At 41.4% G+C, this 17,093-nt stretch overlaps 1 protein-coding gene across 5 annotated transcripts in view; it reads right to left on the bottom strand.

Annotated features, from left to right (window-relative positions):
• Marf1 (meiosis regulator and mRNA stability factor 1-like protein) overlaps window positions 1-17,093 on the bottom strand; it is a 123,199-nt gene that overhangs the window by 35,588 nt on the left and 70,518 nt on the right. For all 5 annotated transcript variants that reach the window (XM_068349835.1, XM_068349837.1, XM_068349836.1 and 2 more), the window contains exons 8-9: window positions 5,065-5,168; window positions 4,623-4,875 (exon numbers count right to left, since the gene is read on the bottom strand). In XM_068349835.1, the coding sequence (XP_068205936.1) occupies window positions 4,623-4,875; window positions 5,065-5,168 (357 nt within the window). The remainder of the gene's footprint in view (window positions 1-4,622; window positions 4,876-5,064; window positions 5,169-17,093) is intronic.

Genomic DNA, 17,093 nt, shown 5'->3' on the forward strand with positions numbered 1-17,093 from the left:
GGGCTTTGTGATGATCGCGCCATCTCGGCCACTCTCGCTTGTTCGGGAAGCATCAGTTCTCTCGAGAGCGTCACTCAGACAACGCGCGATCAGCATTCGTTGTGATTTAGTGATTTTCAGTGCTTTTAATTGCTTTTTTAGCTTTCATATTGAGTCCCAAGAAAGTAATGAGTGTTAAGGGGAAGGAGAAGAGGAAAACAGTGCGAACAACGATCGAGTTGAAGAAGGAAATTATAGCGAAATATGAGAATGGTGTACGAGTGTCCGATTTAGCGGTAGAATACGGAATGGCGAAGTCGACCATTTCTACGTTTTTAAAGCATAAAGAAATGATTAAGAAGGCGAATGTTGCAACGGGAGTTACGGCGGTAACTAAGCAAAGGCCACAAGTGATTGAGGAGATGGAAAAGTTGCTTTTAATATTTATTAAAGAAAAACAGTTGGCCGGGGAAAGTGTTAGTGAAGCGTTCATTTGTGAAAAAGCGTTGCATATCTATGAAGAATTAGTGAAGAAAAGTCCGAGTACCAGTGAAAGTGATTCATTTACATTTAAAGCGAGCAGGGGTTGGTTTGAAAAGTTTCGTAATAGAACAGGTATTCATCGTGTTACTAGGCATGGGGAGGCAGCTAGTTCGGATCAAATTGCAGCCGATAAATACGTGGGGGAATTCGATCGGTACATAAATGAACAAAATTTGATCGCACAACAAGTCTTTAATTGTGATGAGACTGGGTTATTTTGGAAGAAAATGCCAGCCAATACGTACATTACCAAGGACGAGACGAAGATGCCAGGTCACAAGCCAATGAAAGATAGGCTAACATTGTTGCTGTGTGCAAATGCAAGTGGCGATTGCAAGATCAAACCCTTGTTAGTGTACCACTCGGACAACCCCCGGGTGTTCAAACGAAATAATATTTGTAAAAGTGCACTACCAGTTATGTGGCGCTCGAACACTAAATCTTGGGTCACAAGACAATTCTTTACTGAGTGGATAAACGAAGTGTTTGCCCCCCAGGTTAAGGCTTACCTCATTGAAAAGAGCTTGCCAATGAAATGTCTTCTGGTTATGGACAATGCTCCTGCACATCCTCCAGGTCTCGAGGATGACTTGAAAGAAGAATACAGCTTTATCAAAATCAAATTCTTGCCCCCCAATACTACTCCCATACTCCAGCCCATGGACCAACAGGTCATTTCAAACTTCAAAAAACTCTATACCAAGGCCCTTTTCAGAAAGTGTTTTGAAGTGACCAGTGACACGAAGTTGACCCTAAAGGAATTCTGGAAGGAACACTTCAGCATCCTCAACTCTGTTAACATGATTGACCAAGCTTGGCGAGGTGTGACCTATAGGACATTGAACTCTGCCTGGCGTAAGCTGTGGCCATCATGTGTCACAGAGAGGGAGTTTGAAGGTTTCCAACCAGAGGCGGGTCCAAGCACTGCTACCCCTGTAATTTCTGATGACACTGATGTCGTTGAGGAAATTGTTGTCATGGGCAGGAGTTTGGGGCTTGAGGTCGACAAGGATGATATTGATGAGCTTGTAGAAAGCCATTCTACCGAGTTGACTGTGGAGGAATTGTTGCACCTGCAACAACAACAGCAGCAGGATCTGATTGTGGAGCAGGAATCTTCAGAAGAGGATGAGGTAAGGGAGGATGTTCCAAGTTCTCTCATCAATGAAATTTGTTCCAAGTGGGCAGATGTGCAGGCTTTTGCTGAAAAATACCACCCAGAAATTGCAGTAGCAAACCGGGCAGTGCATATGTTTAATGATAGTGTCATGTATCATTTTCGAAGAATACTGCAGAGGAGGAAGAAACAATTAACAATAGACCAGTTTTTCACAAAAGAAAAGAAAGCTGCTACATCAAAGCCTGTTTCTCCTCCAAAGAAGAGACAAAGAAGAGAAGAAACCCCTGAAATAGATCTGCCCACCCTTTCATTGGAGAGAGAAACAACTCCTGAAGGAGAACTACCCCGCCACATCATGGAAGGGGACTCTCCTTCCAAGCAGTAACCTCCCCCTTCCATCCTCTCCACATCCATCCCTGTATGCCATCGAACCGCTGCTCAAAGGTATGTTCACTACAGTACAGAAAATGGTTTAAAATTGTTTTATTTTAGTACAGTAAATGGTTTAAAATTGTTTTATAGGATTTTCTGACCAATTTCATACACATTTAGATAATTATTGTTGTTTAGGTACACGTTTTATTAATATTTTGGGCCTGTTCGAGTGCTTGGGAACGGAATAGAATATATACCATTATTTCTTATGGGGAAAAAAAATTCGGTACTCGAACAAATCGGAGGTCGAACACGGATCTCGAACGGATTATGGTCGAGTACCGAGGTATCACTGTAATAATAATAATAAGTCAAAAACATACATTGATACAAATAATAAAAAACATTGGTAAAATACATGAGAAAAATAAGATAATTTAAAATTATAAATAGTACTTAAAACATTTTTCTGCTGAAAGCAGAGTTATCTAGGTTTAGTTTTGGTTGAATTTTTTCTATGTAAAATGTTTCTAATAATCTCAGCTCGGTCTCAAATCGAGCTTTACATATAATGCTAAAATCAAGATGATTAAAATTGGTGTTACACACTCCGTGGCAATGATCTCTTATAGAGGAATGAGAAGGCTTACCCAGCGGTAGAAGGGTCCTTGAACTAATGCCTCTATGTTCAAAGGTTCTGGTAGTTCGACAAAACTGTTGTCTACCAGAACCTTTGAACATAGAGGCATTAGTTCAAGGACCCTTCTACCGCTGGGTAAGCCTTCTCATTCCTCTATAAGAGATCATTGCCACGGAGTGTGTAACACCAATTTTAATCATCTTGATTTTAGCATTATATGTAAAGCTCGATTTGAGACCGAGCTGAGATTATTAGAAACATTTTACATAGAAAAAAATTCAACCAAAACTAAACCTAGATAACTCTGCTTTCAGCAGAAAAGTGTTTTAAGTACTATTTATAATTTTAAATTATCTTATTTTTCTCATGTATTTTACTAATAATAAGTCTCATAACTAATTGGGAAACCGATAGAGTTGTTTCTCTCTGAGAATTTGATCTGTGTGAGGAAAAAGATCTGTCGGGAGTATCCAAATGAGAGTGCCTAAACTTGGGGGCAGAAGATCATGGCCGTGTGTGTGAGTTTACATCTTCGCACCTCATGGGAACATTGTGCCAGGTTGAGGGCAGAACCACTCTTTCCTGTCTAAACTCTGAAAATTCAGTTTCCTGGATGTTTTATAGGCCTACGAACAGGTTCAGTCACAGCAAGTTTGTTCCGCTGGATAGCGGAAACACCACCTGTCCGCCAACAACATTAGAGGGAGCAGCGGTACATACAAGTGTGCCACCTGTATGTACCGCTGCTCCCTCTAGAGCACTGGTAAAAATCTTCATCACTGTTTCTGGACTGGTTTAAAATTAATATCATTGTTTGCACTTTGTTGTGCAGTCAAACCTGTAATTCAAAATTAGGGGGCATCCCGACAGATACCAGAAAAGTAAAAGTTTTTGGGGAATTTGCAGATCCCTTCTGTGTTAAGTGTCTGGGGGGCCCTTGGTGTAAGAGGAAGGCCTGATTCACAATGCTAGTGAACTGGAAAACAATAAGGGACCTCCAAGAGAGCTGCCTGTTTAAGGGGAAACACCATTATCCTCAGTCACATGGCTCGGGGTCTTCCAAGGTGTACAAGAAGACATTTAAAAATAACTGAAGAAATCTTTGAATTACAGAAATACCCTTGCCCTAAAATATCTGAAACATCCCACTCTCAGTCAGGTATTAATGAAACTTACGTGAAGGCAGTACCAGGGCTAATGACATATATTCTGTATCAGTACGGGTCAAATCAGGCTCACATGATCCATAGAGACAATACATCAATAAAAACAGTTTGTCAACACTGTCGTCATCCTTGGTTACTAGAGCTTCGGGCAAGTTTGATACATTAGGATCCGAGATGAAAATACCGTGTGTTGCAAGAGAGAAAGAAGCAGAAGGAGAATGAGCTCTTAGCCTTCTTGCGACATGCACCATATTCTTCCTACAAAGGGTGGGCAATCCCTTCAAAAATCACAAGTTGAAGTATACAAGCCCCGCTTACCAAGGCAACTCAAACAAACGATGAGGCTCTATCTCTACCAAAATAAGTGTACTGTACTACCTGAGCACCACTATTAATCAAAAGTACTTGAGGATGTTAAGGCAAAAAACACAGCAGAGAGAGCAATCATAGTGGATGTCCGTTTTCTAGCATAACCATTAAAGTGAACAGCCTAGAAGAGGCTCCAATGCTTACCTCCAGTGTGGGTAAACAGCCGATAACCACAAAATGTTACCAGCATCCCAAAAATACTTTCTTTCTGGTCATATAAATGACGAGGTTTTGTATTCACATAGGAATAAATAGTAAATATAATTCTTCTTTTTAACTCGGTGACCACTAATAATATAGCAATAAACCTTTTACAAGGGGGACTACACCATTCTTATACCAGATACTGTATAGAATAACCAATAAGAGGTACCTGTTACTTTGTGACATTACTGAAAACCTGAATTCCAACAAATTTTTAATAACTTACCCAGTATTAAAATGACCATTGTCACTGGCATAACTCATTGAAGGATGTCTACTGTAACTTTTGAAGGAAGAGTAGGGATTCTGTACACCACCTTCAGACATAGGCTCTCTCAACCTCCATGACAGATTGGCCGCACCAACCTCTTCCATACTTAAATTAGATGGGTTTGTATAACCTTTACTGCCTCCAGGTTTCCAAGTGTCAAATAAATCCTGCCCCTTCTCTCGCCAAGGTTGATATGGTAGAAATTTACCTGATTGAAAGAAGGTTAAAATTCAGTTCAAGCAAAATTAAAAACTCATTTCACCCTTTCCCAAATCATTACTAAATTATCACTTCTACAAAATATTTAATAAGATTTGTTAATTCATTGACTAAATGTCATAGATACCATAGAAAAGACAGTTGTTAAATGTACTAAAAGCTCAAAAATTACACTTACCACCGATATCAACTTTTGGAATACCTTCCTTGTCTAGATTCTTTCCAAAGGTACAATATATCTCATTACCATAGACATCTTCACCATCTAACCTCTTCTTGGCCCTAAAACATGAAATACAAAGTTAGTAATCTAAAAAAAACAAACAGCATAGTTATAATAATGAAGAACTGAATTAATCATTGACGACAAAAATTTAACGGAGTGATGTACAATAAATCTACATTGAAAAGTAAGTAACACTTCCTTGGCAAAAGAAAGCTAACAATATTCCCAGATTCCTAAAAAATTAATTTCCTAGTTAATCTTCATTAACTTTAGGCAATAAATATATAAATTATATTTCTAGCTAAATACATAAGCCATATATTTTCTCTATCATCATCCTTTATTTTATCCATTTCCAACCATTAACACTGGGGCAAACCCCCTGTTCAGGAGTTTTCCTACTCCCCATAAAAGCTATTAAAGAGGACCCTTGTAGGAAATTGGAGTTTTGGGTGGGGAAACAAAAACTATAGGGACACTCAGTAGAGGGCAGGCCACCTTCGCCACGGCAGCTTGTTTCCTGACCTTTTGCTTGACCTTGACCTTCTAAAGTTTAATAATTTCCAGCTGTTTAAATAACTGTTAATCCCTGCAAGTTTCATTACTATACAATTAAAATTATGGCTAGGTAGTTCACACAAACAAAAAAATAACAGGGGGTAAAAACATAACCTCCTTCCAACTTCATTGGCAAAGGCAATGAATGATCTGCAGCAATAGTAATCATCATAATACATAAGACAAGATAAGTAGTAGGAAAAATATATGGGATATGTGACAGGAAATTGAAGTACTGTATCAAAATTACCTAATTCACATCACACCCCTCAAATGGTTTTTGCTCCAAGGTTCACTACACTCGCAAAAAATGACAAATTCGTAGGTAATTTGTATTTTTCCTAACTATAAAAACCTTAGCTATTTAATATGGGTAATCACTTTCGGCGTAGCTGAAAAGACGAGCCATTAGAATTTTAACAAGGGTTTACTACCACACCGCTAGTTAGTGGGGGGGTAGGGAGAGTAGCTTGCTACCCCTCCCACACACACCTGTGCTTGAGCTCACTTTGCTTAGAGGTAGGACTTCACGGGGGATAGGGCTGGCGGGCAAGTTTGATTAAACAGCTAAGGTTTGTAAAGTTAGGAAAAATACAAATTACCTACGAATTTGTCATTTGTTCCGTAACTGAAATACAAACCACGCTATTAAATATGGGTGACTCACCCCTTAGGAAGGGTAGCAAGTCCCAGCCAGTACTGGCTTTTGGCTTTGCCCGGGGACTCAGTATCTGAGTGTGTCAGCACTCAACAATAAAGAGTCCCTGCACCTCGCTAGAGCCTTGCTACACAAGGGCTGCGGCCTACGTAAGCTATGTGTGAAGGTATGAAGTGTGACTCATCCTAGGAAGTTGACCTGTAGTCCTTTAGATGGAAACTTTAGACTAGGACTCTCCCAATACCACCTCGTCAGGGTATGGGGACGTAACAGTATTAGCTTAATACTAGAAACACAAGGAAACATGGTTTACCCGCAGTGGTTCGAGGTCAGCCGTGCAGAGAACCCAGGATGCTGCTTTCCCCAAGAGAAGGGAGGATGAAGAAAAGAATAAGGGCCAGACATACCTTTTCATTCATGCAGACTAAAACCGGGTAACAATGCCCTCAACCTTCTGCTACTTGTCCATTAAGGAGCCTGATGTTTTAAACCAGCTGTTGTGCAGCCACCACAGGGCCGATAGAGAACGTATCAAGCCTCCTGTGGTTACGTCTTGCAGGTAGTGGGCTGTGAAGGTCGTCCGACTCTCCCACACCCCTGCTTGTAGAACCTGCGTCACTGAGAAGTTCTTCTTGAAGGCCAGGGACGTAGCTACGCCCCTGACATGTGCTCTAGGGGGACGTGACAAGAGGAGGGTCAGGATTCAGGGACAGATGGATCACCCTACGAATCCATGCCGAGATGGTATTCTTGGTAACCCTCCTCTTAGTTCTCCCAGTGCCCACAAACAATTCCTGCACTTGGGGACGAACTGCAGCAGTTCTTTTGAGATATAGCCTCAGACTCCTTACTGGACAGTAGGAGATGGTCTGGGTCATCTGTTACAGAACGAAGACTTGAAAACTGGAAAGAGCCGAACCGAGGATCAGGCACTCCCGGATTCTGAATCATAGCAACAAACTCAGGGACGAATCTGAACGTTACCTCCCCCCATCCCCTTGAATGGGCGACGTCATAAGAGAGACCATGAAGTTCACCGACTCGCTTGGCCAAGGCCAAAGCTAGTAGGAACAGTCTTCCAAGTTAGGTGGCGATCTGAAGCCTGGCGTAATGGTTCGTAGGGAGGTTTCTTAAGAGACCTGAAAACTAAACCACGCTCCATGGCGGAGGTCTCACTTCCGACTGAGGGCAGGTAAGTACATAACTTCGTATGAGTAGGGAAAGTTCCAGCGAGGAAGAAATGTCCACTCCTTTGAGCCTGAAGGCTAGACTTAAGGCCGTGCGATAGCCTTTCACTGCCGAGACAAAGGCGCATTTCTTCCCACAAATACACGAAGAACTCCGCTACTGCTGGAATAGTGGCATCGAGTGGAGAGATACCCTTTCCACGACACCAACCACAGAAAACTCCCCACTTTGCCTGGTAGACAGATGCGGATGACCTTCGCAGGTGTCCAGACATCCTGTTCGCAACTTGTTGCGAAAATCCTCTCTCAGCGAGGAGATGCTGGATAGTCTCCAGGCGTGAAGTTGTAGCGAAGCTACAGCTTTGTGGAAGCTGTTGGCGTGTGGTTGTTTGAGTAGCTCGTGTCGTGGAGGGAGTTCTCTCGGAAGTTCCGTTAGGAGTTGGAGAAGGTCTGGAAACCATTCTGAGTGATGCCCTAGCGGAGCTATCGGGGTCATTGATAGATTGACCGATATTCTGGTCTTGTTGAGCACCCTCCTCATCAGACAGAAAGGGGGAAAGGCGTATACGTCGATGTTGTCCCACCGTTGTTGGAAGGCATCTTGCTAGAGTGCCTTGGGATCCGGGACCGGGGAGCAATACAGCGGGAGCTTGAAGTTCAGCGCTGTAGCGAACAGATCCACAGTCGGGGAATCGCTCAAAGTCAGGACTTTGCTGGCTACTAGATGATCCAAGGACCACTTGGTACTCAGTATCCGAGACGCTCTGCTCAGATTGTTGGCGAGCACATTCCTCTTGCCTGGAATGAAGCGAGCCGATAGTGGAATCGAGTGGGCTTCGGTCCATCTCAGTATCTCTATTGCGAGATGGGATAGCTGCTTTGAAAAGGTACCTCCTTGCTTGTTGATGTAAGCCACTACTGTGGTGTTGTCGCTCATCACCACCACAGAGTGATTCCGCCAGGTATTGTTGGAAAAGTGTTGAAGGGCCAGGAATACGGCCTTCATTTCTAGCAGATTTATATGGAGGCACTTTTCTGATTCTGACTACAGGCCTGGTAAGATCTTCCAAAGAGTGGTGTAGAGGAAGAGCTAAACAAGTCTCCTCCATGATGTCAAAGTACCTCCTCTGATGGATTCGAGGAGGCAGGAGGAGTTTGTTGCCGGCACTGGATCGGCTGGAGGGGGCAAGCTCGGAGAGATGGCCCTCAACCTTGTCTCTGGCACTCTTAACTCCTTGAGACCAGGGTAAAGCTGCGCTGGCCTTTGAGGGTTTTGAGTACCAAAGACTCGGTCCAAGACCGTGTCCTTGCCCTCACGAGGGGGAATCTCCGGATCCGCAAACCCATCGAGATTCCTCATAAGGGTCAGAACCTACCAGAATGCATGCTTTGACTCCTGCAGCTCCCCTCCTGAAGGGTTAGCAGCGAAGTCTCCTGTCCCCAAAGGCTCTTCTTGGGGGGACTCGTGGACGTTCTCTGAGTGCTTGGCTGGCTCCGGTCTAATCCTCGAGGATGACTTAGGCAAAGTCTTAGAGTCCTTCGACTCCCTCCTGGGAGGGATGCAGGACTCCAACAGTGATGGTGGGAGGCCCTTCTCCACCCCTTCCCGAGAAGACTTCCCAGCGCAAGGTGGGGTTTCCTTCATTGGTGCGATGGGGGAACGCCTCACCTCGCGTGACTCGCGAGGACGGGAAATCTTCGTCCGAAGGGGAGGGAGTAAAAGTCTGGGGTGGTGAGGAGGAGGCCTTCCTCAAGGACTTCCGAGGAGTCAGCTTCGACCTTGGAGAAGTTACCACAGCAGACACTCCTCTCTTCCTCTTCAGGGGAGTAGAACCTGCCAATGATCTTTGGCCCAGCTCAGAGAGAACAGGCTCAAAAGCATGCATGACTGCTCTGACCAGGGACCCAAACCAAGGCTGCTGACTGACAGCGCACTCCCTCTGGAGGGAAGAGGATCGATCGATCCCTAGGAGGAGATACCAAAGGGGGGTTTGTCTGAAAAGATGAAGGAGAAAAGTCCCTGGACCTATCCGGAAATCCTCCCTCCCACCGGCAAGCGCGCCTGTTCTGCGCTTGCGCACAGGTGATCGTTGGCGCGTAAGGGACTTATGCACTAACTTGTGCAAAACCCCTTGATGCCACGAAGGGACCGTTGCCAGTTTTACAACGGGATGTGTTGGCGCCCACAGCACGTCAGCAGCCAGGAACGGCGACGGCAGGTCAGCAGGTCTGGCGGGTGGAAGGTCGGCGTGCCCTTTGTAAGGACGACCTTCCACCGAAGGAGATCGCGAACTATCTGCAAAGGTGTCCAGGGATGTAGCTGGTAGAGTCGGAGAACGACGGCGAGGTTCCTCTGCGGCGGACTGCGGTGATGATGAACCGAAGAGGCGCCTCCTAACACCCTTGTGAGATGAAGGAAGGTCTCTACAGCGAAGAGGAAGGCGGGCTTTATGCCTTATACGCCCTTTGGAGGGCGTGGGGTCTGACCATCAGCAGTCCTCCGAAGAGGAGTCTCTGTGAGCGAACTCCCCCGAGGGGGAGAATCACTGGCAGGAGAGACCGTTGGACTTAGTTCCTCCCTTGAAGGATGTTCGGAGGGGGGAACTAAGCCTTCATCTACATCGGGAACATCACAAGCAGAGGTTTGATATAACCCATCGGAAGCCTCTGCCACAACAACGTCGCCGATAGACAGAGGATCAACCTCTGCTAAAGTCGGCGATTGTTTGACAGCTGCCCCCAACCTTATCATATCAAACAAGGCTTCCTTGAAGGGCAAACCCTCAAGCCCCAAGGAAGCCCAAAGCTGTAACAAATCATTATTAAGAACAGGCATATTTAAATCCTCTCCCAGGGGAGGAGCTGCCTCACTATGGGAGGCAACTCCCTCTCCCAAACCCCAAGATCGGTCAACAGAACTACGGCCTACACTACCACTCGACAATTTCTCGGAAGAAACCGATCGAGTGGGAGCTTCGGAGGTGGTTTGGGCCACGGAAGAAGAGCCCTTGGGACTTTCTCCTTTCAAAGAAACCTTCGAAGGAGAAATATCCCGTCTGGACTACTTCTTCCGGCGCCGAGAAAACCTCTCCCACTGGGAGATAGACCACTCCCTACACTCACCACACACTTTATTCCTATCACACCGCTGGCCCCTACAGTAAGGGGATAAGGTATGGAGGTCCGTCTCGACCGCCGACATATACGTGCCACAAGGGCGGTCAGGTAATCCAGGACACTTACGCATAGCAGAGGCCAACTTCACACACACACACACTGTCAAAGGAAAAGCAAAAAGTATTAGCAATGGTTGTCGAAGAAGGCGAGGGTGACAGCGGACACGTCCGACTACCACCCGAGCCGTGAGCAAAGTGAGCTCAAGCACAGGCGTGTGTGAGGGGGAGGGGGTTAGCAAGCTACCCTCCCTACCCCCCACTAACTAGCGGTAGGATAGTAAACCCTCGTTAAAATTCTAATGGCTCGTCATTTCAGCTACGCCGAAAGTAATTACCCATATTAAATAGCGTGGTTTGTATTTCAGTTACGGAACAAATGAACAATTTCACTGCTCCTCTGAACATGGATGTGATGCAGATGCCATCTATGTGGGTCATCTTTTTGAGGATATTTTTTTCACTTTCATATAAGCAACAAATAGCAATACTGTAGTCATACCTCTCTTCACGAAAAGAATCTGCTTGCTTACAAAATTTTCACGCTACAAAACAAGACGAGAAGAATTTTCGGTCATTGCGAAAAATGTTTCATAAGAAGTAGGTTTGCCAACCAGGCAGAGTAAAAAAAAAAAAAGTATCTATTGTAAGGGCAAAATAGTACAGTACAGTACATATGGTATTGTATATTTTGTGTACATACAGTATTTTACTGCAGGTATTGCATTATTTTCCATTTATTGTTGCATCATGTTCTAATAACTACTTAATTCACATGTATTAAGTTAGTTTAGGTATACTGAATGGCTCAACTGTATTTGGCTAAACAGTAGCATTGTGGTTATATTGTAGTTTTAACAAAATTTATAGAAGTGTTTTTGTAGTGTATTTGGCTAAACAGTAGCATTGTGGTTATATTGTAGCTTCAATATAAAATTTATTGTAGTGTTTTTGTAGGGTTTGGAGCAAATTAGGCAATTTACATGTAAAATGTGACAACACAAAATCTGCACAAAACTAAAGCCACTCCAGAACGAATAAATTTTGTGTTTCGAGGCATTACTGTATACAGTATTGAACAGGGAGCATTTTCGGCAATCAATTATCGAAAGACTAAATTACCCTAAATTTCTCAATAGATTGGACTTCCCTCTTAGAGGCGAGATGCTGGAACTGAAGGGAGGGTAAAAAAAAAAAATGGCTGTTGTAGAAAAATATCTTGGAATTTGGAAAAATAATTGGAAGCTCTTAATTAGTTAAAAAATCCATGTAATGACTACATCATACAAATATGTATGACATATCTGGTTTTGACGTTAATAGTTTATATACGACATACTATCTATTTTGACGTTGTTACTGTTTTTAGATTGATTTATAGTTAATTTGTTCTCATCATTTATTTATTTCCTTACTGGGCTATTTTTCCCTATTGGAGCCCTTGGGCTTATAGGATCTTGCTTTTCCAACTAAGGGTTGTAGCTTGGCTAGTAGTAATAATAATAATAGTAATAATAATAATAGTAATAATAATAATAGTAATAATAATAATAACAACATATCGGTTGGCAAAAGCTAATGTAAAAGATGCATTTGCAGTGACGGCTAATCAGTGTCCCAAAAATAAACTATGAACAGACTTCGACAGACTTCACATTTTTATCGATAGATATGCAAGTTATTATGCTTTGGCTGCTAGTAATCATACAAACGAATATGACAAACTTGTCAGCATCCATCCATTTCTTATAGCAAATTTCAGTTTCGCTCGTAATTAAAGTATATATTTACTGGTAATATATCATAGCAAGCGTAATCTCACCTACAATATTTTGGTAATAGATTATACTCAAGACAATCTCCATTAATTATATAGTTTTTGATATCAGATATAACACTGCAATTACCCAAAGGGTTCGCGTGCACAGCACACCCATGTACTGCTTCTCAGAACAGAGGATTAAGGAGATCACGTCCATTTGTGAGTGAAACTAGCCACAACCAAGTAAATATAATTTGAGGGACGTGATAGAAATGACAGGTTATTACTTTAACTTCACACTAATTACATAAACCATATTTGTACTTTAATTTTACAACTGGTTAGCATTTTTGAGCATTTCTGACCATTAATATTGCTGCAATAAACTCTCTTGGAGTTTCTTTACCTTGAAATTCCAGTTTTCCACAGAAATCCCACATAACTTTCCATGGGGGATGGTAAATACAAATGGTAGTTTGCCACAATATATTTTCCTCCATGGTCCTTTATAAATACTCAACAAAACTACAAGTGTCTTTCCTCAGTTATCCAGATTGATATTCAGTATTGTTTAGAATATGACAGATGTTAGCCTTCTTGAAAACCTAAGGCCAAGTCAAACTTGGGAAACTTTCAAACTTATGGGAGGAACTAAATGTTCACAAAAACCTATTTACTTGATCAAAAGTTCCCCCATAATGTTTGTGAAATCGTCCAATATCCTTAAAATACCATTACCTGCATACTGTATATCATATGTCTGCATTACGGATGTCATGTCATGGCATGGCATTCAATAAAGATTTTCAAAAAGGATGATCAAGTTCCAAAATCGCAATTAATTTTATGGAACCAATCAAGTTACAGCATTTTTATGCCATGCTCCATCAATTTCTCACAAAGCATGGCAAAAACAAAATACCAAAGCAAGCAACACTTGCACAACACTGCAAAGATGTTCTTGGGATAACTATATTCATTGGCATTCATTAATTTTCGATAGATTCACAGAAGTTTTAACTATCAATCATTTAAAAGATATACAGTAGTTGAAAAATCAAATATCTAATATTGGCTGGAACTATAATACCACAAATATATCAAAAGGCACCCTTTTGTAGAATCCTGTAACTACTACCTGTTGCCTCTCAGATGCTTGGGTATACCACAAATTATTAATCCTACATCTGTTTAGGTATGGGAAGAATGGAGAGATGGGGGGGGGGGGAGCCCAAATACTGAAGAAGTGTCAAGTTAGGCTATGGGGGTAATAACTTGTAAATTTAAGCTACAGGACTTATCCGATAGAGGCAAAGAGGTAAGTTGGTGCCTAGGAGTAAATGGGAGGAACACAACCAGTTGCACTATACAGCAAGTTAAAACTTTAAACAACAATAAATAACAAAGGAAGCAGGAACAACGGTAATGCAAAAGGAAAAATGGGGATAGGATTTAAGCATTTGTGCACTTGGGCCTGAAAAGCCACTCACTGTTCAACTCTAGAAAACACTGCAGGCATGAAGAATAAAGTCGAACAAGATGGAAAAAATGAGGGCGTGTAGTTGGTCGAGACCAGCAAAAACTTCATTAGTTGTCAAATAGATTTTATATGAGTGGAATATATTGTTTATCTTGGTCTGAAATACTGTATTATAAAGAAAAATTTACCATTTATAAAATATTTTGACGGCCAACTGCATACAGGGTCACCCCAGTAGGTTAAGTATAAGCTCCTAGGTTAGGTTAGGAACCTTAGGTTAGGTAGCATTCTAGTATTTCCCTTTAAATATGGTTTTTCTACCATCTAAAATTTTGAAAATATGGGTTTCCCCAAAGTTATTTGCATCGGAACAAATCAAAGTACCCACAAATACCCCAGGGAACATTCATTAGGAAATAGAGCTATAGTGAACATTTGCCAAAACATTAATTACCGACCCAATAAGTCTCAACCAACCACACACGCTCCGAAGGAAACAGGAATGGAGAAATAAGCTATACCGAAAAGGTTTCATTGTAGTGTATTACAGGGCAATGTAACCTAGGAAAACAACTACTTTTCCTTATAGAAAAAATTACACTTCGAAAATGACACTCGTTCCCGTCGGAAATTAATAGTTTCAGAAATATATATACATCTATATCCTCCGATAATGGGGGACCCCCCAGTGGGAACTCGGGGTTTTGGGTGGGGAAAACATACTGGGGAATCGATATATAAACGTAAAACAAGCCTTTTCTTCTCTATACATTACTTTCTTGAAATTATAATAACTGAAGGAAAATACAAAACAGTATATCTGGATAAACTTTGGAGGCGCCGTTGCAAAGATTGTGTCATGAAAAAATACAGTAACCAGTGCTGCCAACGTCCGATGTAGATCAAATGTTATTTTGTGACCTGTCATACTACTAGGCTAGGTTAGGTGGGTTTGTTAGGTTCTGTGCCCTTTTTATACTTTTTATATATTGAGTAAAACTTATAATGGAGAAATTATTTAAAATACGCATGGAAATATCTATCATTACTATCGTTAGTAATGTCAGCGTGCCGTTGGTAACTCTGTGTAACATACGTCAACGTTGGTAAAACTGTGTATTACTGGTAACGTTGCTAATGTTATCGTTCGTAGTACATTCCAAAGAGAAGTGACACCGTGCAACTTAAAGTTAGCCGAATTGGTTAATCTGTTTGTTTCCGATTGAAATGAACATGAAATTCGGTTAAATCACGTTATTTACTATAGGAAAACATAAATTTTCTGTTCGAAATCTCACCCTGTAATACAATACAAAATTACCAATGAAAAATCTCCTATGCTACAAACGGGAACTGCAAATTTCAAATGCGAGAAGAGCGTTTTTATCGTGAAAAGCTTATTGGACAAAGCAGGGGTAAAGCTTCGTCAAAATTTTCTAAAAGTCTTAATCACTGACCACAAGTTACTAAAATGTAACTCAGGGAAAGCCTGATGCCCTTCCACTGTTCAGTCAATTAGAGGTTTTTAGTAACAATGTAATAGGCTCCGTATATATGAGGAAAATCTAGTTACCATCAGAGATATGGAAAATGTTTAGGCGTGGGCCAAAACAGATTTACGCTACCGGTAGTAATTTTACAAGTTTTATTGGTTAGGCAAGGCACGATTTCAATACAGAAGCATAAACCATAATACCATCCAAGCCATGTAAACCTACATAAAGTAGTTAGAGCACACGGAAACGGCAGGCTTGGATTGGACAACGAATGCATAAAACTCTTAATCAGAATAACTTCTCATTATAATTTCTCAACTCACCAGGATCCAAATGGACAACCCTCTAACATGTCAATGTAGACGATCGGCCTAGGCAATAAAACACGAGTTGTCAAATAAATGACAACAATAGGCCTTGTAAATTGCACAACAGATAAAACGACACGCGAGGTTTGCCCGTAACACCGGGCACTGAGTTGCCGACGAGTATTACTTTACGTTTTCCACTATTCTGTTGTGTTTATGCTTCTACGGCGATCCTCATTGGTCCCTTTTCAGAAAGCGTGTGTCCTTTGGACCAATCAGCGCACAGAATGGAACGAAACGAGCTTCTCCGCCAATTAAAATAAGGATTAACCGAGACAACGTTTTCGTGAAGTACTTTGCCTGTTTGTATGAAAATTATATTCGCTTGTTATGAATGTAATGTTATACAACTGATATTGAATTATGTTGAAATACTTCAATGGTTCCTGGTTCCTAAATTAAATCTGCAAAATTCTCTGCCAATTAAAATAAGGATCAACCGAGACAACGTTTTCGTGAAATACTTTGCCTGTTTGTATGAAATTTCTGTCCGCTTGTTATAAATACAATGGTATACAACTGATATTAAATAATACCAAAATTCACCAATGGTTCCTGGCTCTTAATTTCAATCCGCAAAATTAGTTGGTGGCCCCTCTATCACAAAATAGTTGCAAAACTCCTAAGCTGTAAATTATTGCAATTGAGCTTTTAATACCTGTATCACAAACATTATTAAGAAAAATCTCAACCTTTAATTGTATCCATTTCTACCTTGAAATCAAATGGGATAATATCTGATCAATTTTAGCAACCTAGTGTGTTAAGTTGGTTATTTCTATTTTAATTCAGGTGCATTGACCAACTTATGTGTAAAGCAGGATCCTTGCTAGTATCTTGCAGCATACCTACGCCAACGTCTTGTTACATTAACTGCCTTAATTCTGGACGGGAAAATAAATGTTTTCTACTATCTTCTTTACATAGGTCAAACAAATCACCACTGTGCACGATATTATTCGATCTATGAATGGCAGAATTGACCATACTATCATCAACACATAATTATAGTAGGCCTACACCAGTCTCCGCATAGCGGTCACAAAAATGAACTCTTATTAATATATATATTTTAATATATGAAGTTTAGGCATATGAAAAAGTTGATAATCGGCGAATTGTGGTTATTTTCTCCTATGGGCTATGTAACAGACTAATTTCATAAGAATTGAAACATAAGGGATGTAAAATATGTAATTCGCTCCATTATTAAACATATGTTGATTCGATTTTGAATAATATCCAAGTATTGCTTACTATAATAAAAATCTTTTCTGTGGACTTAGATGTCTAGTTTAA

Source organism: Palaemon carinicauda, chromosome 26 (assembly GCF_036898095.1).
Source record: "Palaemon carinicauda isolate YSFRI2023 chromosome 26, ASM3689809v2, whole genome shotgun sequence".
NCBI lineage: Eukaryota > Metazoa > Arthropoda > Malacostraca > Decapoda > Palaemonidae > Palaemon > Palaemon carinicauda.